Source organism: Leopardus geoffroyi, chromosome D1 (assembly GCF_018350155.1).
Source record: "Leopardus geoffroyi isolate Oge1 chromosome D1, O.geoffroyi_Oge1_pat1.0, whole genome shotgun sequence".
Taxonomy (NCBI): Eukaryota; Metazoa; Chordata; class Mammalia; order Carnivora; family Felidae; genus Leopardus; species Leopardus geoffroyi.
In genome coordinates, this window is record NC_059329.1 from 106,183,403 (window position 1) to 106,206,843 (window position 23,441).

The 23,441-nt window shown below is 51.8% G+C and overlaps 1 protein-coding gene and 1 long non-coding RNA gene across 15 annotated transcripts in view; one reads left to right on the top strand and one right to left on the bottom strand.

Annotated features, from left to right (window-relative positions):
* Window positions 1-4,506: 4,506 nt before the first annotated feature.
* Window positions 4,507-7,940, bottom strand: LOC123601811. Its single transcript, XR_006714261.1, has 2 exons — window positions 7,829-7,940; window positions 4,507-5,158 (listed from the first exon to the last, which is right to left on the bottom strand). It is a non-coding gene; the product is annotated as an uncharacterized LOC123601811 (long non-coding RNA).
* The window catches only part of LOC123601809 (inner centromere protein), a 28,846-nt gene continuing 13,289 nt past the window's right edge, over window positions 7,885-23,441 (top strand). For 3 of the 14 annotated variants that reach the window (XM_045485537.1, XM_045485540.1, XM_045485543.1), the window contains exons 1-10: window positions 7,885-8,012; window positions 11,629-11,779; window positions 12,177-12,290; window positions 13,152-13,978; window positions 20,169-20,220; window positions 21,034-21,109; window positions 21,207-21,324; window positions 22,458-22,509; window positions 22,900-23,017; window positions 23,102-23,236. In XM_045485537.1, coding sequence (XP_045341493.1) covers window positions 11,640-11,779; window positions 12,177-12,290; window positions 13,152-13,978; window positions 20,169-20,220; window positions 21,034-21,109; window positions 21,207-21,324; window positions 22,458-22,509; window positions 22,900-23,017; window positions 23,102-23,236 — 1,632 coding nt within the window. In that variant the 5' untranslated portion in view covers window positions 7,885-8,012; window positions 11,629-11,639. Of the gene's footprint in view, window positions 8,013-8,723; window positions 8,743-11,628; window positions 11,780-12,176; window positions 12,291-13,151; window positions 13,979-20,168; window positions 20,221-21,033; window positions 21,110-21,206; window positions 21,325-22,457; window positions 22,510-22,899; window positions 23,018-23,101; window positions 23,237-23,441 lie in introns of those variants that run through there. The other 11 variants (XM_045485541.1, XM_045485545.1, XM_045485542.1 and 8 more) reach the window with 7 other exon arrangements.

A 23,441-nucleotide genomic window follows, 5' to 3' on the forward strand; every position in this document is an offset into this window, starting at 1 on the left:
AGAGCCCAACATGGGCTTGATCGTATAACCCTGGGATCATGACCTGAGCCGAAATCAAGAGAGCTGACGCTTAACCGACTGAGCCACCCAGGCACCCCAATTTATTTATTTTTAAGTAATCTCTACACCCAATGTGGGGCTCAAACTCACAACCCCGAGTGAAGAGTTTCATGCTCTACTGACTGAGCCTGCCAGGTGCCCCTTTTTTTTTAACATTTTTTTTAGGGGTGCCTGGGTGGCTCAGTCCTTTAAGCGTCCGACTTCAGCTCGGGTCATGATCTCACAGTTCAGTTCACAGGTTCAAGACCCGCATCAGGCTCTGTGCTGACAGCTCAGAGCCTGCAGCCCCTTTGGGTTCTCTCTACCCTTCCCCCACTCACCTCTGTCTCTCTCTCCTTCAAAAATAAATAAACATTAAAAATTTTTTGAAAAAATATAGTTTTTTTAGCTAGCAAATTTTAATAATTCCTTTTAAGACCTCATTTACAACCTCGGCTATACTCGTTCTAATGTTTTCAGTTGCATTTACATTTCTATTCATTTTAGTTTTTTAAAGAACTTCGATAGTCTGCTTGAAGAAACCATCCGAGGCATTCGGTTGAACCATATGGAACTGCCTTTTTCGCAGGGCAAAACACAGTTGAATAGTAGTGATTTTATGTGATTCAAACCAATGTGTATTCTTCCACGTACAATGCATGTAATTTATAAATAGGGAGTCGAAGTGAAATTTGCACGAGGCTAAACAGGCAAGGAAGACTTTATTTAAGGCTACTGAAAAAAGAGAGAGGCTATCATACAATTAAACACAAGTCGGGAGGGTGTGTAAGTGCTGGGGTGAGCTGGTGGGAAAGTAACAAAGGACATTAGCAGGGTGGTTGATCCATGGGTCATGTGTGGCACATTGAGTTACTCCTGAGTTTGCGAAGGTTTTTCTCCACGGTTAGGCCACCTGTGTTTGCTGAGACCCACTGAAGTTAGACACCTGTCCCCTTCCAGAGACTCGGATGGTTATATTTCAAAGGAATGCCTCCTAGGTCCTTGAGAAAGACATTCCTAGGTTGCAAACCTGGCAAAAGCCTTTTTAAAGAGATTTCCATCCACTTCAAAGGGGCAGAGAAACAATTTAGCCTTCCAAGCTGTCTAAAGAAAGTGTTCTGTGAAAGGGGAGATGGGGATCTAAAGTCAGGAAGAAGCCTCAAGTTGACTCAAGCTGAAGCGGAATATTTAAGGCCATCTTGGTTGATGGTGAATCTTTTTAAAAAATTTTTTTTTCAACGTTTATTTATTTTTGGGACAGAGAGAGACAGAGCATGAACGGGGGAGGGGCAGAAAGAGAGGGAGACACAGAATCGGAAACAGGCTCCAGGCTCTGAGCCATCAGCCCAGAGCCTGACGCGGGGCTCGAACTCATGGACCGCGAGATCGTGACCTGGCTGAAGTCGGACGCTTAACCGACTGCACCACCCAGGCGCCCCTGTGAATCTTAAATTCTCTTAGATAATCTAGTTCTGGCGTGTGCATTTTGTAGGATTCCAGCTTAGAAATACAAATCTACATTAATTCATCAAGTGTACGTTTTAAATCAGGATCGGCTACCGAAATCGGCTGATTTCTCTTAAACCTTTCAAGTTCTTGCACTAATTGATGCACAGATTATTCTTTTAAAATGGCAATAATAATACGATAGGGACCCCGGCTGGATTCTTGCCTGTGACATTGATGGGACACTCCAAGTCTATAGGCTGTAGCAAGGACTCCCTAACTTAAAGAAGGGGCTGGCTGTGTAGCCCCCATTCCTGAGACTGTGGTTACATGTTACCCAATTATTATTTCTGGTCCTGAAAGTCCGAGATCCTGTAGCCAGACAGCACAGTTAAACCAAGCCCAGGCCGAGGTGGACACAGTTCCAATGTTGCCATCTTGCATGGGGTTGCATCTCGCTCAGGATGCTCCTTGCAGCAAAGTTGTGATTTTGGCAGGCATTCAGAGCTCAAGTTGTATCTTTGCCTACAGCTTCTACCCCCAGAGACTTTCAGTGTAGGGAAGAGGCTGCATATAGCCCAGCTGTCTTCACATTAAGAAACACCACCCACATGAAGGGTGTAAAAAGAAAAACAAGACTTTCTGAGACTTTTAAAAAAGTCCATTTTATATTCTCCTAGATTTGTCCTGTATGTACTTTTCTCTTTCTTTCTTTCTTTCTTTCTTTCTTTCTTTCTTTCTTTCTTCCTTCCTTCCTTCCTTCCTTCCCGTCTTTCTTTCTTTCTTTCTTTCTTTCTTTCTTTCTTTCTTTCTTTCTCTCTCTCTCTTTCTTTCTTTCTTTCTCTCTTTCTTTCTTTCTTTCTTTCTTTCTTTCTTTCTTTCTTTCTTTCTCTTCTTCTTTCCTTTTTAAAGCTCGTTTATTTACCGTGAGAGAGACATGGGGCACCTGGGTGGCTCAGTAGGTTAAGCGTCCAACTCCGGCTCAGGTCATGATCTCACAGCTCGTGGGTTCGAGCGCCTCATTGGGCTCTGTGCTGACAGCTCAGAGCCTGGAGCCTGCTTTGGATTCTGTGTCTCCCTCTTCCACTCTGTCTGCCTCTCTCAAAAGTAAACATCAAAAAAAAAAAAAAAAAAAAAACCTTTGAAAAATAGGCAAAGGACTTGAATGGACATTTCTCCCAAGATCTACAAACAGCCACCAAACATATGGAAAGATATGGAAAGATACTCTACATCACGATCAGGGAAACATATATCCAATTCATGACATACCACTGCACACCTGTTAGAATGACTATTACAAGAAACACAAAAGGTAACAAGTGTTGGCAAGGATATGGAAAAAAGGGAACCCTGGTGTGCTGTTGGTGGGAATGTAAACTGGTGCAGTCACTGTGGAAAACAGCATGGTTCCTCAAAAAACTAAAAATAGGTCTACCTTGGGGTGCCTGGGTGGCTCAGTCGGTTAGGCATCCAACTCTCAGTTTCAGCTCAGATCATGATCTCATGGTTCGAGGGACCAAGCCCCCAATCAGGCTCTGCACCAAGAGCAGATTCTCTCTCTCTCCCCCTCTCTCTGTCCCTCCTCTGCTCATGCTCTTTCTCTCTCTCTCAAAATAAATTTAAAAACTTAAAAAAAAATAGGTCTACCTTGTGATCCAGCAATCCTGCTTGTGGGTCTATACCCAAAGGAAATGAAGTTATTATTCCAGAGGTATCCGCACTCCCATGTCCACTGTAGCCTTATTCATAATAACAAAGATATGGAAACAACCCGATGTCTGTTAATGGTTGAATGGATGAGACAATGTGGCATATGGGGCGCCTGGGTGCCTCAGTCGGTTGAGCGTCTGACTTCAGCTCAGGTCATGATCTCAAGGTTTGTGGGCTCAAGCCCCATGTCGGGCTCTGTGCTAACAACTCAGAGCCTGGAGCCCGCTTCGGATTCTGTGTCTCCTCCTCTCTCTGCCCCTCCCCTGTTCATGCTCTGCCTCTCAATAATAAATAAACGTTAAAAAAAAAAAAAAAAGGAAAAGAAAATGTAGCATATATAGGGGCACCTGGATGGCTCAGTCCATATGCATGTGACTCTTGATCCTGGGGTTGTGAGTTCAAGCCCCACATTGGGCATAGAGCATAAATTAAAAAAAAATAAATAAACAAAAACAATATTAAAAAAAAAAAGAAAATGGGGTATAGAGAGAGAATGGAATATTATTTAGCTTTATAAAAGAAAGCTATCCAGGCATTTCTAACAACCTGGATGAATCTGAAGGACGCCGCACTAAATGAAATAAGAAAGACACAGAAAGACACACACTGCATGACCTCACTCATATGTGGAATCTAAAATAGGCAAACTCATAGAAGTAGAGAGTGGATTGGTGGTTCCTCAGGGCTGTGGAGGGGGAAAGGGTGAGCTGTTGTTCAAGGAGCACAAAGTTTCAGTTACACAAAGTGATTAAGTTCTGGAGAGCTAATGTACAGTTATGGGAACATAGTTAGCAATTCTACTATATTGTGCACTTGGAATTTGCTAAGAAGGTAGATCTTTTTTTTTTTAATATTTATTTATTTTTGGGAGAGTGCAAGTGGGGGAGGGGCAGAGAGCACGGGACAGAGGATCTGAAGCAGGCTCTGTGCTGACAGCAGGGAGCCTGATGTGAGGCTCAGACTCACAAACTGGGAGATTGTGACCTGAGCCAACTGACTAAGCCACCCAGGTGCCTCCTAAGAGAGTAGATCTTAAGTGTCCTCACCACGAAAGAAAAAGAAAGAAAGAAAGAAGGAAAGAAAGAAAGAAAGAAAGAAAGGGAAAGAAAGAGAGAAAGAAAGAAAGAAAGAAAGAAAGAAAGAAAGAAAGAAAGAAAGAAAGAAAAGAAAAGAAAGAAAGGAAGAAAGAAAGAAAGAAAGAAAAGAAAGAAAGGAAGAAAAAGAAAATAACCATGTGGGGTGAGGCATATGTTAATTAGCTCGGCTGTGATTACTTCACAACGTGTAAATATATCAAATATCATGTTGTACACCTCGAATATATATGTTTTATTTCTCAATTATACCTCAATACAGAAACAAAGATATACCAAAAAAATGGATCATAGTGGATATTAAATTGCTATGGCATTTTGATGTCATTAGATACATTTGAAAGGGTGATGCGTGAGTTTTAGAAAATTATATCCTTTACAACCATTTTAATGGTGAAAATAATTTTAAGGTCAATTTAAAAAATGTGTACCTAGGTTTTAAAATTGTCTTAGTGGATGTTAGAATAAAACTATTCAAAGACTTTGTCTCTCTGGTCTGGAGACCTGGAACTATCAGTTTCCCCCATGGGGCAGATGTTAAGAGGGCTTCCTAATCTCACAGAGAATCCACATTTCAGGCCCCACCTTTGTCTCCAAAGAATCTGGCAGTGGAGGGCTGCAGTGCTCATCAGGGTGGAGGCTTCCTCATTGCTTTCCAGAACATTCCATCATAGGCATCTTCATGCTAATCTCTACCTATAGTAGAGATTATAGTCTAATCTATGACTTCTTCTTTATTTCACTGTCAGAAATCCATCTCTAATATTCCAACATTCTAATGATATAACTATTGTCCACCATACTGTAAACTCCACGAGAGCAGGGTTATAGCTGCTAGGCTCACTGCTGGGTCCTCCGCATAGTGCCTGGAACACAGCAGACAGGCAAAAAATTATTAAATTGAAATAAGAGGGGCAGCTGATTTTGTAGGGGAAGGTTTTTATTATTTTATTTTATTTTATTTTATTTTATTTTTTAAGTTCATTTATTTAAGTAATCTGTACTACATTCAACGTGAGGCTTGAACTCCAGACCTTGAGATCAAGAGTCACGTGCTCCTCTAACTGAGCCAGCCAGCCGCCCCCAAAGTTATTATTTTAGACGTGCAGTATTGGAGATATGGGATAACAATTCAGGTAAAGCCCACGAGTAAGTCTAACTAATTCATTTTTTGCAGGGTAGCCTTTCTGTGATTTGAAGTTTTTTAAAGAAATCTCTTTTCTCACATCTGTCCTTAAATAAGTCTTCCTACAGAGGAGGCAAATTCTTCCAGAGAGACACAAGGTTTGATTCCAGTTTTTTTTTTTTTAATTTATAATGTTTTATTTATTTTTGAGAGAGAGAGAGAGAAGGGAGACAGAGAGAGAGGGAGACACAGAATTTGAAGACAGGCTCCAGCATCTGAGCTAGCTGTCAGCATAGAGGCGGATGCGGGGCTCGAACTCACCAACCGTGAGATCATGACCTGAGCCCAAGTCGGACACTTCACCAACGGAGCCACCCAGGTGCCCCGTGATTCCAGGTCTTTTGCTATGGTATCTCCACAGGTTACTTATCCTCTTGTTTCATCAGTTAAAATAGAAAATTCTACAGCTTGTTGGGAGGAGCTAATGCCTAGAAAAGTGCCAGGAACAAATACTGTCACAGGGTGGGCGTTCAGGAAACGGTAGCTTGGAGGTAAGGTTTAGCTGTTACTATCCTGGGTGTTCTTCCCTCGGTTTAACTCCACCGGGCACAGTTCCAGGGTAGACACAGGCCTCTGGGGCTGGGCAGAGCAGAACAAGGCTTCACTCCCCCGTTCACACACTTTCCTTCCACATTCACACCTCTCAGTTTGCTTTAACAGGATTTGGGGCTTGACACTGGCAGTGCAGAACATCTCTGAAGGAGGCTAAAGTAAGAGAAACATGGGAGCCAACAAAGCATCCGGGAGTGGGGGGTAATTATCATTCCCCTGTGAAAGGAGACAATGGAGCTAGACTGGAACGGAATACATTCCATCAAGAAGGGTCGAAGAAGGTTCAGAAGAAAGTAATGCCACAGAAACGTAGGAATTGGAAAAAGATGACCCAGCTTTTACCCTTCTCTCTCTCTCTTTTTTTTTTTCAATCTTGGTCAAAACATATAAAATGTACCATCTCAACCATTGTTTTTTAAGTTTATTTATGTTGAGAGACGTAGCACAAGTGGAGGAGGGGCAGAGAGAGAATCCCAAGCAGGCTCTGCACTATCAGCGCAGAGCCCGATGCAGGTCATGACCTGAGCTGAAAGCAAGAGTCAGACGCTGATCTGAGTGAGCCATCCAGACGTTCTCATCTCAACCATTTTTAAAAGTTCATTACAACACCACTATAAGTCCATTGTGCAGCAGACTCCTCTAATTTTTTTTTTTTAATCTTGCAAAACGGAAACCATCTCTATTGAATAATTCCCCTTTTCCCTCCCCTCCCCAGCCCCTGGCACCCACCACTCTACTTTCCGTGTCTAAGAGTTTGACTGCATGAGACCCCTCTTACAATCAGAATCCTGCAGTATTTGTCTTTTTGTGACTGGCTCATTTCACTTGGCAAAATGTCCTGAATGTTCATCCATGTTGTAGCCAAAGACAGCATTTTTCTTCCTAAGGGCTGAATAATAATCCATTGTATGCATATGCCACATTTTCTTCATCCATTCATTCATCAGTTGATAAACATTTAGGTTGCTTCCACCTCGGCTAATACTGCAATGAGCACTGGCATATAAATACCTCTTCCAGATTTAACTGCATTCTTTTACAGGTAATGGCAACCCTGACTCAGACTGACTGATTAAAGCAGAGCTTCACAACAGCGGCAATATTGCCACTGGACAATTTTTTTTTTTTTTTTTTTTGCGGGGAGTGGGTGGGTGACCTGTCCTATGCAATATAGGGTGTTTAGCAGCATGGCCAGCCTGTACCCAGCAGACGCCAGTAGCCCCACCACCCGCCCCCCAAAAAGAAAGCGTATTCATACATTGCCAAATGAGGGTGGGGGACAAAAGTGCCCGGGTTGAGAACATTGCTCCAAAGAAACACTGAGGCCATTATAGATGGGACCCAGTCTGCTCCCATCCAAGAGATGGCAGACGGCTCTACAGAAATACAAAGTCCGGTGCGATTTACAAAGCATTTGCTTTTTAATTCTCAAAAAGGGCAGAGGGCAAAAGGATGTCGTGCAGCACGGAGGAGAAAGCTAAAGTAAGAAACTTGCAAAGCCGAAAGCTCTGGCGATGCGCACGGATCTAAGGTATCGGCCCGGCGGGGCCTCGCAGGGCATGCTGGGGCTTGTAGTTCCGGCGTGAGAGGCGCTGGGCGCGCATTCCCCACCCAGGGCAACTTCCTCTGTCGGCCGCCTGCCGCCGCTCCCGGAAGCTGAGCAGGTTAAAGTTTCAACGCTTCCTTTCCCCGCCTCTTAGTCCCGCAGACTGCCAACCCGAGTAGCTAATAGGCGGCCGGGCTGGAGCTTTCTCTTATCTGATTGGCCTAGAGTTTTGTAGCGTCGAGACAAACTTACTGGGGATTGGTCGAGTCTTCAGTTTTGAAATTCGTAGGTTTCGCCGCGCTGTAGCGCCCCATCGCTTCTCCGAAGTGGTGAGCCCTGGAGATCCGGAGCCGAGGGTCTGGGTCCGCGGGAGGCTCTGCTGGGGTGGCCGCCGGACTTGGATCAGAGAAGCACTTAGGAGACGCGGTGCAGTCGAGTGAGTGCGCGCGGGGCGGCCGGCGGGGCTGGGGGTGGTTGGCGAGTTTTTACCCTCCCGCCAACTCTGGACTGGGGGCGTGACACCCCCGACCCTTTGCCCCGCGGCCTGGGAGTGGACGGGTCACCTCTTCCAAGTGGTGACCTGCCTTGGTCCTGGGGCCTGAGATGACCCCTTATCCTCCACCTAGGTCACGAGGTTCCGAAAACGTAATCCCCCGCGCCCCGGGTGCCTAGCATCCTGTTTTGTGCTAGGAAGCCCTTTGTTGACCTGGACGCGCAGGGAGCGCACACCAACCGGGAATTATGCCCGATGACATTTCTGTACAGTTAACCCACGCTCCACACTTCCCCCCCCCCAGCTGAGCAACGTTTTAAATTGACCATTTCCGGAGGCCAGTGTTGCTCCTCATTTTGTCCCTCCCCAGGGACGTTCACCGTCAGCGGTTCAGTACCATCCGGCGGCCGTGGCCTTTCCTGCAGGCCTTACCTTACAGAGACTGAAATCGAGGAGGTGATATCGCTTGTGGTTAAGAACACAGTTTAAATCCAGGCCCCGCCCCTGACATACTAGGTGACTTCGACTTAACTTCTCTTTGTCTCAGTTTCCTCATTTGCACATAGGTATCCTCGAGGTTGTAGTGAGAGTTAAATGGGATGATGCCCCACCTGAGTATGGAGACAGGACTCCGTGGAACAGCTGTTTATGATCATGACCATTTCTCACTAAGGTGTGGTAGACGGTTAAGTCTCCGACTTCCTGCACCTCAAAAAACAGGCATTGCAGAGGAGGCCGGTGGAGCCTCTGGTCTGGTGTAGGGTATGAGGGAAGTATTTGGGGAGGAAAGTGAGCTCCCTTCTCCCTTGGTGGGATGTTGGGTGTTCCTGGTTTGTGCACACAGGTTCTTAGATTGGCCGGAGATTTTTTGCTGTTCGTTCTTTACAGGAGCCTCCTTGATATGCTGACCCCTCCTTTCTCAGTCACCTCTTTTCGAACTTACGGTGACCGTTTTTATTGTATTTGTTCATGTTTTATTTATTTTTGAGAGAGAGAGCTGCCCGTGCACATGAGCAGGGGAGGGGCGGGGGGCGGGGGGAGACAGAGGATCTGAAGCAGGCTCGGCACTGACAGCACCGAGCCTGATGTGGGGCTCGAACTCACAAACCATGAGACCATGATCTGAGCCGAAGTGGGTCGCTCAACAGACTGACCCAGGTGGCCCAGTGACCCTTTTTAAATAGCCAAGCTGAGGTCTCTAAGGACAAACTTCCCCATGGAAGAAGCCCAAACGCTTTTTTGCACTTTGCAAAAGAAGCTCTCATCAACTTTGCTGTTTTGAACAAATACTTAAAGGAAAGAAAGATAGCAGTTGTTGCTTGTTGTAGCTCTTTAGCGAACCTTGGTTTGGGTTTTGGCTTCCTTAAAACAATTTTCTCTTTCCTGGCCTCCAGCTGGGGTCCCGCACTTTGCCAGGGCTGAGCTCCGGGACAGAGTGGGGGGGGGGGGGGAGGGTGATGGCAGCAGAGAGGCCATGCCCGTGATTGGCTGGCTTCAGAGCCGTCTCTGTCCAAAGCTTCTGCCACCCTGCCCAACTGGCCCTGCCCCAATTAGCGCTATCCCTGGCATCTAACCTGTGTATGGCATGCCCTAACATGTATAGAATGAACTCTTTTGGTGTCCTTGTGTGTATGCCTGGGAGAAGTACCTGTAGGATGTTTATTTCTAGGTGTAGAGTTGACAGATGGAATTGATTTCATTTAACAAGTATTCCTCTCATGCCAGGCACTGTGCCAGGCTCTGGGCTTTCAGTTGCAAGCAAAACAGACCAGGGTTTGCCCTCAGGGAGCAAATGTTTAGTGGGCAGAGACAGGCTGTAAGCAAAGAGATACACAGTCCCCAAAGTGCTATGCACAGAATTGAAATTGACGGATGGGATGGTGAGTTGCTGAGATCCAGGTGGCGAGTAAGCTGTGCAATTAGGAGACAGAGGCTTCCAGATACAGGGCAGACGTTGGCTTGAGGAACAAAGGCTAGTGTGCCCTGGAAATCAGGCCTCCAGAAGTCTTGTGAAGCTGCCACAGGACCTGGTATTAAGCTCTATAAGGTGTCAAGGGATCAGTGACTTGGCTCCTCCTTCCAGGAGTTTCCATCTTAGGTGAGAGGCTGAGCTCTGTCAGCCTGGTTCTTGATTTTCAGGGTGTAGGCCAGGGTGGTGGGTCACTGCCAGGGCATAAGGTATGCAATCTGTTATTATGGCTGATGACACATATTCATTCCCCTGTGGGGATATTTACTGAGCCCCTGCTGTGACTGTAATGAATATTTCTTCCTCTGGGGGTGGGGTGGGGGCTTCAATGATGATTTTATAACAACAGCCTTAAGGAGGATGCATGAGTTGCTGGTTTGGGGTTTTTTTGTTTTTTATTTTATTTTTTTAATGTTTATTATTTTTGAGAGAGACAGAGACAGAGAGCAAGCAGGGAAGGGGCAGAGAGAGAGGGAGACACAGAATCCGAAGCAGGCTCCAGGCTCCGAGCTGTCTGCAGAGAGCCCGATGCGGGGCTCGAACTCACAGACTGCGAGATCATGACCTGAGCTGTAGTCGGCCTCCCGACCAACTGAGCCACCCAGGCGCCCCTGTGTTTTTGTTTTTTAAGAGGACATTGGTTTTGGGGCCCCTGGGTGGCTCAGTTGGTTAAGCGTCCGACTTTGGCTTGGGTCATGATCTCACTGTCTATGAGTATTGAGCCCGAGCGTCGTCAGGCTCTGTGCTGACAGCTCAGAGTCTTGGAGCCTGCTTCGGGTTCTGTGTCTCCCTCTCTCTCTGCCTCTCCCTGGCTCACACTCGTCTCTCTCTCAAGAATACATAAACGTTAAAAAAGAAAAAGAAAAAAAGAAAAAAAGGAGGATGTTGGGTTTGTAGATTTTGTATTCTCTTAAAAATAAGACATTGCTCATCTACTTCCCTCTGCTCTCATCCATTTCTAAGACCTTTCAGCTCAAGGGAGAGGGTTGTGGGGACTCTTAGGAGACGAGCGTGTCTCTAGACCCCTGCTTTCTTACCAACTCCTTTGGAATGCAGAACCCTGTGTGCACTGGCCTCTTGAAGGAGCAGTTGGAACCCATGTTCTTTGGCCTGATGCCAGGGGTCAGCTTGTGTGTAGCTCAGGGTGGCTGTGTCTGGCCTTTGCCCACCCCCCACAGGTAGTAAGAGGAGAACCCACAGGCCTGTGTTTGGGCAGGTAGAGAGGGGTCCTGTGCCGGCTGCAGTTTCTCCCTGATCCAGGAGAGCAGGTGGCCATGTCTTGTCATTTTAAGCCCCCGAAAAGGCCACTTGTAAGGACTGTTGCTACCAGAATTGGCTGGGAAGTGTGGACTTCTGGGGGCAGCGTGCTGTGGGTGGGCGACGAGCATTTTCTTTTTTGTAAAACTGACTGCCGGTGGGTTGGCATTTGGAATTCTGCATCTCTGGGTGGAGGGCAGGAAGGGGCTCTGATTCAGGTACTGGGTGGTTGTGGTCGTCGGCGATGGGCGCTGCGGCCCGGCAGGCCCTTCCCCTGCGCCAGGTTCCAGCCCCCAGCCCTGAGCCCTTGTGCCTCTGGTCTGCTTTCACCAGACAGAGTCACCATGGGGTCCACAGCCCCGGGGCCCATTCACCTGCTGGAGCTGTGTGACCAGAAGCTCATGGAGTTTATCTGCAACGTGGACAATAAGGACTTGGTGTGGCTCGAAGAGATTGAGGAGGAGGCCCAGCGCATGTTCACCAGGTAAAGGCAGGGCCGAGCTGGCAGGGGGCGCGGGGGGGACACAGCAGCCTGCTTCCCCACCTGACTTGCAAGACAGACAGGCTGCCGGGCTTTCCCCCAGAGTGCCTGGTGCTGGGGGCCGCCCTCACGTGATGGGAAGGGGAAGGAGAGGTGCTGAGCTGGCCCTCGGGGTGGCGCTGCGGACCCTTGCCTGGTAGCCTTGCTCCCCTCTGCATCTCCGGGAGGAAGCCCTGCAGGCCTGGCACGGGGCTTCCACGTGGCCTAGGAGACCTTGGTGCTGGTCATCCGAGCTTGACTTGTTGTCACTGCCAGGAAAGGGCTGGGGCCAGGCTGGGTTGGGGAAGTGGGCTGGCGGTTCCCGGGCAGCCATGAACATCACTCGCCTCGTACCAAACAGTGAATTCAGCAAGGAGCCCGAGCTGATGCCCAAAACACCTTCTCAGAAGAACCGACGGAAGAAGAGACGGGTTTCTTACATTCAGGATGAAAACAGAGACCCCATCCGGAAAAGGTGGGAGGAGGGTCAACTAGGCCTGTTGGGTCTGGAGGCTTGGAGCCCGCCAGGAGACTTAGATCCGCAGGTGTTAACTGGGAGCAGAGGCCGGCGGGAGTAGTAGTGGGTACCCTGTGGGCCATGCTGAGGGGTGAAATGCCCCAAGGAAACAAAGTGTGACCCAGGACCGTGGAGTCCAGAGTGTGTGTGTGTGTGTGTGTGCGTGTGCGTGTGTGTGTGCATGTTCATGTATGTGTGTTTGGGCCTTGGAGTTGGGAAGGATTTTTCAGAGGTGGGAGAAGAAAGAGAATCCATCCTTCCGCGTGGGTCAAAGCAGCCAGAGGTATGGACCAGGGGCTCTGCCTGTTGCTGCACTTGATAACGTCCATGGAAATGGCCGTGGGCTGCCGTGTACTGGGGGAAAGAGGCTGGGTCTTGGGGTCAGGTGGTCCAGGGTACGCATTCTAGCTCTGCCCCTGCACAGCTGGATATCCTCGGGTTCATTATCGACCTCTAAGCCTTAGTTTCCTCCTCTCTAAGGCGAGGAGGATGGTCCCTGCCTCTCAGGGCCACCTTGTGGAGTAGAGCTTCCAGTGAGATGCTTGGCACAGTGTGACCTCAATCAGCGGGAAGTTTGTAATGACTTTAGTCTTCCCAGCAGTTCTGTGAGGTCTGGTAATATCCCAGTTTATAGGCGAGGAGGCTCAGGCTAAGAGAGGAGAGGCCACGGGTCTCGGCTGGTCTTCTGCCTCCAAGCCCTCCGGTTCCTACTCCATGTAAGCTAGTGGCTCCTGGGGAGACTGGTGCCCCCTGCTCGATTTTCGGGGGGGTACCCCTTGCCCCGTTGGGTTGTCTCAGCCTCTGCTCTGCTGCCTCCAGCAGGTTGTCCCGCAGAAGGACCCGGAGCAGCCAGCTGAGCTCCCGGCACCTCCGCAGCAAGGACAAGGTGGAGAAGCTGGCCACGGTGGTCGGGGAGAACGGCTCCGTCCTGCGGCGGGTGACCCGTGCTGCGGCCGCGGCGGCAGCAGCCACCGCAGCATTGGCTGCTCCTTCGCCCACCCCCGAGTCTCCCACAGTGCTGGCCAAAGAGCCTGAAAATAGCCTGGCCCAGGGCCCGCTGGTGCCTGTGGTGGAGATCGGCGTCAGCGAGCGCCAGAGTGCCGAGCTGCACCTGGGCCGGCTCAAGTCCGCCCGGGCTCCTTCCCCGACTCCGTCCCTTGTAGCCACGGCTCCCGCCTCCCACAGCAGCTTGATATCCGATGAGGAATCAACACCCCAGAAGCCGGAGACTGGGAGACTGGCGTCTGTCACCGTGAGCTCCCTGATGGCTACACCCCAGGACCCCAAGGGCCGAGGGGGCGGAGCCAGCAGGTCCGCCTCCAAGCTCAGGATTGCGCAGGCCTCCCCGGGCCCGCAGGATTTGGCGGGCTCTCCGGCCTCGCCGTGGCAGGAGCGGGTGCTGGCTCCCATCCTGCCCGATAACTGCTCCACGCCCACGGGCGCCCACCTAGACCCGCAATCCGTGCGGCGCAGCCTGATTGCCCCGTCCTCCCCGGGCCGCCAGGTCTCGCTGGCCCAGAAGTACTCCCTGGTGGCCAAACAGGAGAAGCCAGTCCGCAGGTCAAGCAGAAGGATTGGCAAGAAAGCCACTGAAGAGCCAGCTGCCTCCGCCCGTATCATCTGTGAGTCTGGGGGCCCAACAGGAGGTAGGGGTGTGGTGAATGGTCCTTGGTGCCTGGCTTAGCTGGAGTAGCTCTGGGGAACCATCTAGCAAGGAGCTGTCCCTAGAACTTTTTGCGATGGGGTAAATGTGCCATATCTGTGCTGCCCTATCTCAAAACCACCGCTAGCCGCGTGTGGCTGTTGAGCCCCCAAATGTGGCTCGCGTGATGGAGGAACTGAATTTTTTAGTTTTATTACATTTTACTGAGTTTAGATTTAAACTAGTGGCTATCGTATTGGACAGCGCAAATCTGGCCCAACCCTCTTATTTTACAAATTAGGAAACCGAGGTCTAGGGAGATTGGCCACAGTGTGGTTAATGGCCGTGCTGAGGCTCAAACCGAGGCCTTTTACCCAGGGCCAGCGTGTCTGGCTTTCTTCCTGCAGAGGCTCACGGACATTGGCCGCGTTTGTGGCCTCCTGATAGCACACTGCCGTGCTGGGGATATTGCGGGGAAGAGATGTAGATTGTCATGGCAGCAGGCTCCTTTAGGGACAGAGAACTGGATTTAGTGCCAGCTCAGCAATTCACCTGCCCTGTGACCTTGAGCAGGTTACAGAAAATTCTTTGTGTGGGCCTCAGCTGTTACGTGAGCCATTTTTGTCATCCTCTGGTCCCAGCTCAGGGGACCGTGGTTGCGGTGGGAGCAGGTGCGATGAGCCACGGAGGAGGATAGGCAGCTCTAAGAGTCAGGGCTGGCTGTGTGGAGGAGGTGGGGTCTGAGCCGGGAGGCTTTCGAAGAAGGATGGCTGGGCTTTCGGCAGGTGGAAAAATTGTGGGGAAAGGTATCCCTGGCCGAGGGAACAGCTTGTGCGAAGACCCGGAGGAATGAAATGGCAAGAGATAGGGTCTCTTGGGCTCATGTGCCGTACAAGGGGTTTGGGCTTGACCCCATTGATGCAGAGGATGTGGCCCCTTGATGGTCGTTGAAAGGTCCCTGGCACTGTGGGGAAAATGGCCAAAAGGAAGGGAGAGAAGGAGGCAGGGAGACCAGGGAGGAGGCTGTCTCCAGGGTCCAGCCAGAGGACAGTGAGGCAGTGGGGCTGTTGGAGAAGAAGGTCCAGGTTTTAAGTTAGTGGGTATTAGAACAGTAGGCAACATCTGCCTGGCACTTCCAAGATTTATAAAACACTAGGTTCTCATTTGGCCCTTGCGAAACACTGTTAGCCTGTTAGCATTTCCCCACTTGACAGAGGAGGAAGCTGAAGCTTACAGTGGCCACTGAATTTGTAACATTGGGAAACTGGGGCTTGAGCCCCACGATTCATCCTTTCCGGGGTGGCCGGCTGCTTGCCGAGGAGGCCTTGTGGGGAACCCTGGAGTGGGGCCTGGTCCAGTGGGTAAGGACACCTCCCCTCGCCAGAATTCATCCCCACCTGGGGAAGGGCTTGCTCTGGGTCATGGGGCTTGAGGACATGCAGTCCGGGCATCTGGCACACGGGCCATTTTTGGATGCTCAACATGGCTGAGATATTTCTGACTTGCCTTGGGTGGCTACCTCAGGCCTGAATCTGATCCTTGGAGAGTGTGACAGAGCAGGTCAGCCTGGAGCTCCGGAAGGAGGGCGGGGGAGAGACTCTAGACAAGTCTGTCTCACTCCCAGGCCAGGGCTCATCCACCTTGAGGTGGAAGGAAGAGGGAAACTGCGGGGGCGGGGGGGAAACAGTAAAACATGGCGATTAAGCCCTGGAGTCACACACAGCCTCCGTGGCCTTGGGCACACCTTTCTCTGGACCTTGTTTTTCCCATCTGTTAAATGGTGATAACACTGCCTTGAATATGGGTAGAGAGTCCATCTTAATGCTTGGATGTGGCACAGGCTCAGTCGGTCTTAAAAGGTACAACCCAAGAAGCCTGTGTTCCCGAAGCTCAGTCTGGTTGTGGCCAGGCTGCCCCTGAACTGAATTGAGCCGCAGGGTGTTTAACCGTGGGGGAGAGAGGCTTCCCGGAGGCCTTCCTGACGCCCAGGTTCCGAGGGCTTGGCTGGCCGGGCAAACTCGGAAGCGGGGTCTTAGTTTGGGTTCCCCCAGAAGCAGCCTCGATGTCAGGATTTGAATGCAACTTGTTCGTTTTGGAGGAGCAGGAAATGCCTGCAGCGGGGTTGTGGGGAAGCGAGACCGGGAAGGCCTGGCGCTGCGGGGGAAACCTCTGGAAGTCGGTGTGGAGCACTGCGGCGAGGGGCTGCTGGGAAGGGGCGCTGATGCCCCCGCACTCCTGGCCTGGCGCATGTTGGCCGGTGGGAGCCACTGGGCAGAGAAATGGTGCCGCGGTGGGAGGACAGGTGGGCCCGGAAGCGGCTAGACGGAAGCCGCTTCAGGGTTTTTGGAGGGTCCTGCTGTTCAGGAGGGGCTCCTCTTTGGGGTTCCCCGGCCACCTCTGCATTGGGGTGCAGCCCATCCGGCCCTCTGCCAGGCCTCACGCCATCTCCCTTGCCCCCATCCTGGGCCCGAGGCCCGAATGGCACGCAGATGGCACTTGACATTCCAGTGGAATAGTTGTGTGGTCACACGGGCCTCTCTTCATCCCTCTGCTCCCTCAGCGGCCAGCACGAAGCTGGGGTGGGCTGTGAGGGGAGCCTTTCTGGCTATTGGCCCCCGCCAGTGGGAGTAGGCACCTCCCTTGATTGTAGGCCTGGACCCAAACTGCCCCCTCCCGCCGGCTCAGGCCTGGCTTCCCCCGACCCCCGGAAGCAGGGTCCTGCTGCTGTTCGCTCTGGGCCTCGTGGTTTGCTGCTCCAGCCCCTTGTTCATCTTCCCTCCTTCCCTTCGACCCTTGGGCCCCAGCCGGCCTCACCCCAGCTGCCTCTCAGCCTCACCTCGCAACCCCCCCCCCCTTTCCTGCCTCGTGGCCTTCTGCCTAGACCAGCAGCTCTCAACCTTCTGTCTTCAGCACCTGCTCCCAGTCTTAAAAATTATTGAAGACCCCAAAGAGCTCTTGATTGTGAGGGTTCTAGACACTGATAGTTCACTGTATTAGAAATTAAAACTGAGGGGCGCCCGGGCAGCTCAGTTTGTTAAGCATCCGTTACTTGATCTCGGCTCAGGTCTCGATCTCAAGGTTGTGAGTTCAAGCCTTGTGTTGGGCTCTGCCCTGAGCGTGGAGCCTACTTTAAAAAAATATTTAAAACAATTTTTCTAATGTGTTTTTAATTTATTTTTGAGAGACAGAGAGTGAGCGGGGGAGGCTCAGAGAGAGAGGGAGACACAGAATCCTAAGCAGGCTCCAGGCTCCGAGCCGTCAGCACAGAGCCTGACAAGGGTTCAAACTCATAAACCATGAGATCATGACCTAAGCCGATGTTGGACGCTTAACCAACTGAGCCACCCAGACGCCCCTAAAAAAATACTAATAAAAAATTTCAGTATTATCTAATTTTATTTTCTTTAGTATTATTATTTTGATATTAAAGATTAAGAGTATTGGGGCACCTGGGTGGCTCAGTCGGTTAAGCGTCCGATTCAGCTCAGGTCATGATCTCACAGTTCGTGGGTTCGAGCCCCACATTGGGCTCTGTGCTGACAGCTCGGAGCCTGGAGCCCGCTTTGGATTCTGTGTCTCCCTCTCTCTCTGCCCTTCCCTGCTCGTACTGTCTGTTTCTGTCTCTCTCTGTCTCTCAAAAATAAATAAACATTCAAAAAAAAAGATTAAAAGTATTATTTAATACTCTGATATAAAAAAAACAACACACCTATTATCTATCAACGTTAGATTTTTTAAAAAACTTTTAATGTTTATTATTTGTTTTTGAGAGATAGAGACAGAGCACAAGCAGGGGAGGGGCAGAGAGAGAGGGAGACGCAGAATCTGAAGCTGGCTCCAGGCTCCGAGCTGTCAGCACAGAGCCCGACGCGGGGCTCGAACCCACGGACCATGAGATGATGACATGAGCCAAAGTTGGACGCTTATCCGACTGAGCCACCCAGGCGTCCCTAGTTTTTTTGTTTTGTTTTGTTTTTATTATGACAAAAATACTTCTTTTCCAAAACAAAACCGTAGTGAGGAGGCTGCCACTCTTCTACGTCTTGCAGATGTTTTGAACGTGTGGCTTGAAAGAAGACAGCGGATTCTGCACTCCCTGTGTTGCGTTGTGTTGTTTCGGTTAAAGCGTATGAAGAAAACTTGGCCTCACACAGATACGTAGTTGGAAAAGAAAGGAGTACTTTAAACGTCTTTTTGGATAATTGTGCCTATTCGTTTTTGTTTTTTTTTTTCCAGATAATTCGTGCATACTCAACACCACCAGTGGTAGCTTCTTAAAGGCTCATTGCAGGATGGAATCAGAAACTATCATTGGTCCCACCTTGGACCGTCTTGCACTTTTCTTTTTTTAGTTTTTCCATGTTTATTTATTTATTTTTGGAAGAGAGAGAGAGAAAGCAGGGGGAGGGGCAGAAAGAGGGGGAGAGAGAGAATCCCAAGCAGGCTCCGTGCTGTTAGTGCAGAGCCTGATGTGAGGCTTAAACTCACGAACCGTGAGATCATGACCTGAGTGGAAATCAAGAGGCGGAGGCTTAACCTACTGAGCCACCCAGGCACCCCTCTTGCACTTTGAATGGAACTTTTCGCCGCGTGCAGTTTTGTAGCATCATGCCTTGATCGTTTGGAAAATGCTATCTCACTGAGTTATGCACATCTTCCTAATGTCGACACCCTTCATCATCTATTTTTTAAAAGGAGTACATTTGTCTTCCCATCTCATCAGAAAAGTCTGTAGGTATTGGGAAGCTACGAAGCTTCTGGCCGTGTATACATAGTTTTCGAAATTCTATTTTGGGGCGGGAAATCATTTTTTAATTATTGATAGCAGATATTCATGGTTCTTTTTTTAAAATGTTTATTTTTGAGAGAGAAAGTGAGTGCGAGAGGGACAGAGAGAGAGAGGAAGACGGAGGGTCTGAAGTGGGCTCCATGCTGTCAGCAGAGAGCCCAATGTGGGACTCAAACCCCCAAACCGTGAGATCATGACCTGAGCTGAAGCTGGATGCTTAACTGACTGAGCTCCCCAGGCCCCCCTTATTCGTTGTTTTTAGGTGACCACTAACTTTGTTCATTTTTAAAGAGAATGTCTACCAAATATCCAAGATTGAATAACTATGGTTTGTCAGTTGCCTTTTCAATTAAAAATCGTTCCATGAAAAAAACGTCTAGTTGAGCTGGGAATTCAAACATGAGCGCTTTCCAGAGACAGGAGTTTATAGCAGAGGGCGCTGCACGTACTTTCCACTCTACCACACAGAGGGTACTTAAGTTTAGATTTAATAAAATTCATAGTTTTTACTCTTCCATCAAGGACATTCTTAAGTGAATTTGGACTTTTCTGTGCCGAGCGTGGGGTACAGTCTGGTTTCACAACCTGTTTGGTGCTCAGACTCTCACCTAGCACTGCTTCATTGCTTTTGCGCTCTCAGGGCAAAGCACAGCACAGAGGGGGAAATTACGTTTTCGTGTTGGGGTGGAAATAGTTAAGACCTCATCCATCCCCTGATTGGGCACTTGACTCTCAGGAGTCTGAAAATAGCCTTTGGGAACAATTGGCCTGGATGTCCTTCTCTCTCTCTCAACTCTTCCCCCTTTGTCTGTGACCGTCTTTTCCTTCACGTCCCAGCCTCTAGACCAGTTCGGCTCCCCGTAGCCTTTCAAAATCTTCTGCTCTTTTCTGTCATCACACATACCACGTGTCTTTTACAGGATTATTGGATGGTTATGTAGGCTACATAGTGGCTCTGTTGGTCTTTCTCACTGTTGGGTCCCCAGGGCCTCAGGGCCTGGTACATAGCAGGCCCTCAAAGAATAATTGTTGAATGAATAAGCTGCTTTGTGTTGGACCCCATGCTGGATGTTGGGGACCTGGAGGCAGACGTGGTTTCTCTTCCCAAGGTATTCCCAGCCCGGTAAAGGAGCCCAGATGTGCTCTCAGATGGGCCCGGGTTGCCAGCTAGGGAATAGGAGACATAAAGCCAACAGCTCTATCGAGGATGCTAGGAGCAGAGGGAATTTGCTCAGGCAGGCAGGGTCTCTGTACCCGGTGAAGGGAAGGGTGGTCTCTGGGGAGGAGAGGTCTGGCTGTAGATGAAGACTGGCCAAGGTCCAACCAGCACATGGCTCCCGGCACCACTAGGAGTGACACCTGGCCAGTTTCCGAGGCATCATTCATTCGTTTGTTTTCCCCTCAGGTCACAGTTACCTGGAGAGGCTCCTGAATATTGAGGTGCCCCAGAAAGTTGGGTGAGTTCAGTTCCAGGGTCTGGGGACCTTTCCGGGGCTGGGCAGGGCGCATGGATTCCTGTCTAGGTGAGTCCCGGGAGTGGAAGCATTTCCCGTGCCCCAGCGTTCCCTCCTTGTGGGGACTGCCTGGTCCTGCGGCCACCCCTCCCCCCCTTCTAACCAGGCAGCAAACGACACAGGTGTCAGCTCTGTCCTGACCTTGACTCTTCCAAGCCTTACCCTAGGGCGTGGGCTCCATGGGAGTCCAATCCAGAGGCCTGCTGCGAACTTGAGGAGCCACGTCGTGCCTATTGTGGTGGAAAGGGGGCGGCAGGGCGGCCGCGCATGCTGCCTGCACCCCAGTCACACCCCAGCACTGCTTTTCCTTGAGGCCACATTTTGCCATCACTAAAACTAGGGTCCTCCTGCCCCTGCTTTGGGGCAGAGGGTCAGTGCTTGAGGTAGGGAGACAGGGAAACCGGGTAGGCACGCTGGCTTTGCTGGCCCTCCCGCGAATGGAGAGCAGGCCTCACAAGGGACCAGAGACAGTGACCCATGGGGGCGCGAGGGGTCGGGGTGGAGCCGGCAAACGGCTGACATGCCGAACCAAGCCCTGATGGGGTGAGTGCCACCGAATTCAGAAGCTGACCTCCCTTGTCTGCCCAGGCCGCAGACGCTCCAGGGAGCCCCTGGCTCTGGCTGCTGTCCTCTTGTCCCGGGTGGCGCTGTGGGTTTGTGACCCAGACCAGGGCGTCTGACGGGTGGGGAGGTGCTCCTGTGAGGAGGACTCAGGCTGGCTGGGCGGGTCCCACATACCTGTTGCTCTGCTTTCAGCCCTGAGCAGAAGCAGCCCAGCGAGGAGGCCGAGCCTGCACAGGCGGCCGAGCCTGCACAGGCGGCTGAGCCAGAGGTAAGGCGAGCAGGCCAGGGAGGGGAGGGCTCAAGGGCCCCTGAGGCCCAGGTGCAGACCCCAAAGCCTCGGTTCCTCCCTCCCCCGCTTCCCCCAGGGCCCCAAGCAAGACAGGAGTACCCTGTGGCCCCGCAGTGCCACCAAGATCGCCATTAGCACACCTGGCTCGCAGCCTGTGGCTGGTGGCCAGGAGACGCCCTCCAAAGGGCGGCAAGGTGAGTCTTCCTGCCGTGTGCAGATACCCAGGGTCGTGCTGGCCTTGGTGGCCTTGACCTGACTTTCTTTTGGGGGAGAGGGAGGCCCCTTTCCTGGGCTCTCCAGCCAGAGGTAAGCGAGACCCGGGGGGGGGGGCGTGGATCTTTGGGTCTGCAGGTTTCATTGCCCACCTTTCGGTTGGAGCTGTCGCCGAGTGCCACGTGAGTGGCCGAGGCCGGTTGGTGTGTGAAGTCGGGTGAGGTGAGGGTGGGGGGCTTGAACTGGGGTAGTGACTGAATGCGCCAGGTCGCAGACTTGGACCCCCCCCCGGGGGGGCAGGGGGAGGAGGTCTGTGCTGGGGTGTGAGCACCTGGCCTCGTGTGATGTCTCTGCCGCTGGCTCACTTCTCACCTTCGTGGGTCCCCGGTGTGAAGAGAGCAGGAGAGCTACGGGCTCTGGCACTCCCAGGCTGCCAGGGGTGGCCCAGCATCGGGCTCACGTCTCCTCAGTGGCAAGAGCACTGTGGCCGTGAGGTCTTGGTCCACAGCTTCCCCAGCTTTAGGGTGGAGTCAGCGACAAGGGCCGCTCCAGCGCCGTAGCCCACGGGCGAGCTGCAAGGTCCCTGCAAGGTTAAACGGCTAGGGGCGAACTGGTGCTTCCCCCGAGCAGTGAAGCAAAACAGACTGACCCCATGCCCCATGTGTGGACCCTGTACAGGAAGCCCTCCCCTCCTCCTTTCGTGGCAGCCTCAGCTGATAGGCTTGGAGGGGTGGGATTTTGAAGCCTGTTGAGAGGTCTGTTAGAGTCTACAGTTTTCCGGGCTTCTGCTCCTGAAAGGTACCCCCTAGCTGTCAGTGTTAGAGGTGGGGCGGGACACGGTGGGGCCACCTCAGTGGGATTGTCCTCCTGTTCTCATCCCAGAGGCCAGGCATGGGGGTGAGGGGTCCACGGGCTGGGGATCGTATGCTGGGCTCCGGACTTCCACAGATTTCTCAAGGCCGGTTGGTGCTAAGGCTGATGGCTTCTGCCGCTGGCCACCCTGGGATCTGCCAGGAAGAGAGCCTTGCCCCCGCCCTGGCTGCCGCTGGAGGACACTTTCCCCCGACCCCTCTGAGCTGTTCCTGCGGCCTCACCAAAATTGCTCTCTTCACAGAGCCCAAGACTGACCAAGCAGATGGCCCCAAGGAGCCACCCCAGAGCGTCAGGTTTGCATCTGGGTAGGGCGTATAGGCGACTCTTCGGAAGGGCCCAGAGGGGGAGGAACCTCAGGTCCTTGTTCCGGTGGTGGGGTGGGGAGGTGGGAATGTGGTCAGGGGCGGGGCCTAGTGCTGGAGGCGGCTTGCCGCTATGAGACAAAGCGGGCCTGGGAGTGGGTGACCAGATCCCAGGCCCCACCCTCTGCATCCTCCTGGCCGTGTGGCCTAGGACTGGTCACTTGGTCAGGAAGGCCCCACCTCTGCAGCGCCTCTCAGTCTGGTGCCCTAGGAGCCGGGCCCAGTTCTGTTCACGGGGTGACCTTTTATGGGGTGTGGCCAGGGCCCTGGGGAGGGTACGGGGGTCGGCCCCGTGACGCTGCTTCCACCCTGCTGCGGCAGGAGGAAGCGCAGCTACAAGCAGGCCGTGAGTGAGCTGGACGAGGAGCCGCAGCTGGAGGACGAGGAGCTGCAGCCCCCCAGGAGCAAGACCCCTTCCCCACCCTGCCCGGCCAGCAAGGTGAGTGGGCCTCTGCCCCCCCCCCCCCTTGGGGCCCCCGCCATGCCCAGGAGTCCTCACCCTGCACCCTTCCCTCCTCCACAGGTGGTGCGGCCCCTCCGGACCTTCCTGCACACCGTGCAGAGGAACCAGATGCTCATGACTCCGACCTCGGCCCCCCGCAGCAGTGTCATGAAATCCTTCATTAAGCGCAACACTCCCCTGCGCGTGGACCCTAAGGTGAGGGAGCCCGGACCCCTGGCCGTGCTTTGCTAGAGCCGGGCAGCATGGCTGAGGGCTCCGGTCTGTCCCCTAGGCCACTGGGAGTGGTGTGGATCTGGGCCAAGGCAGCTGGGACCTGGCACCGGTCAAGGGCCAGCTCCAGCCTCTACGGCCTTGGGCCGCCTCAACGTCTGAGGACTGTTCTGGCTTCTTGGGCTCTGCA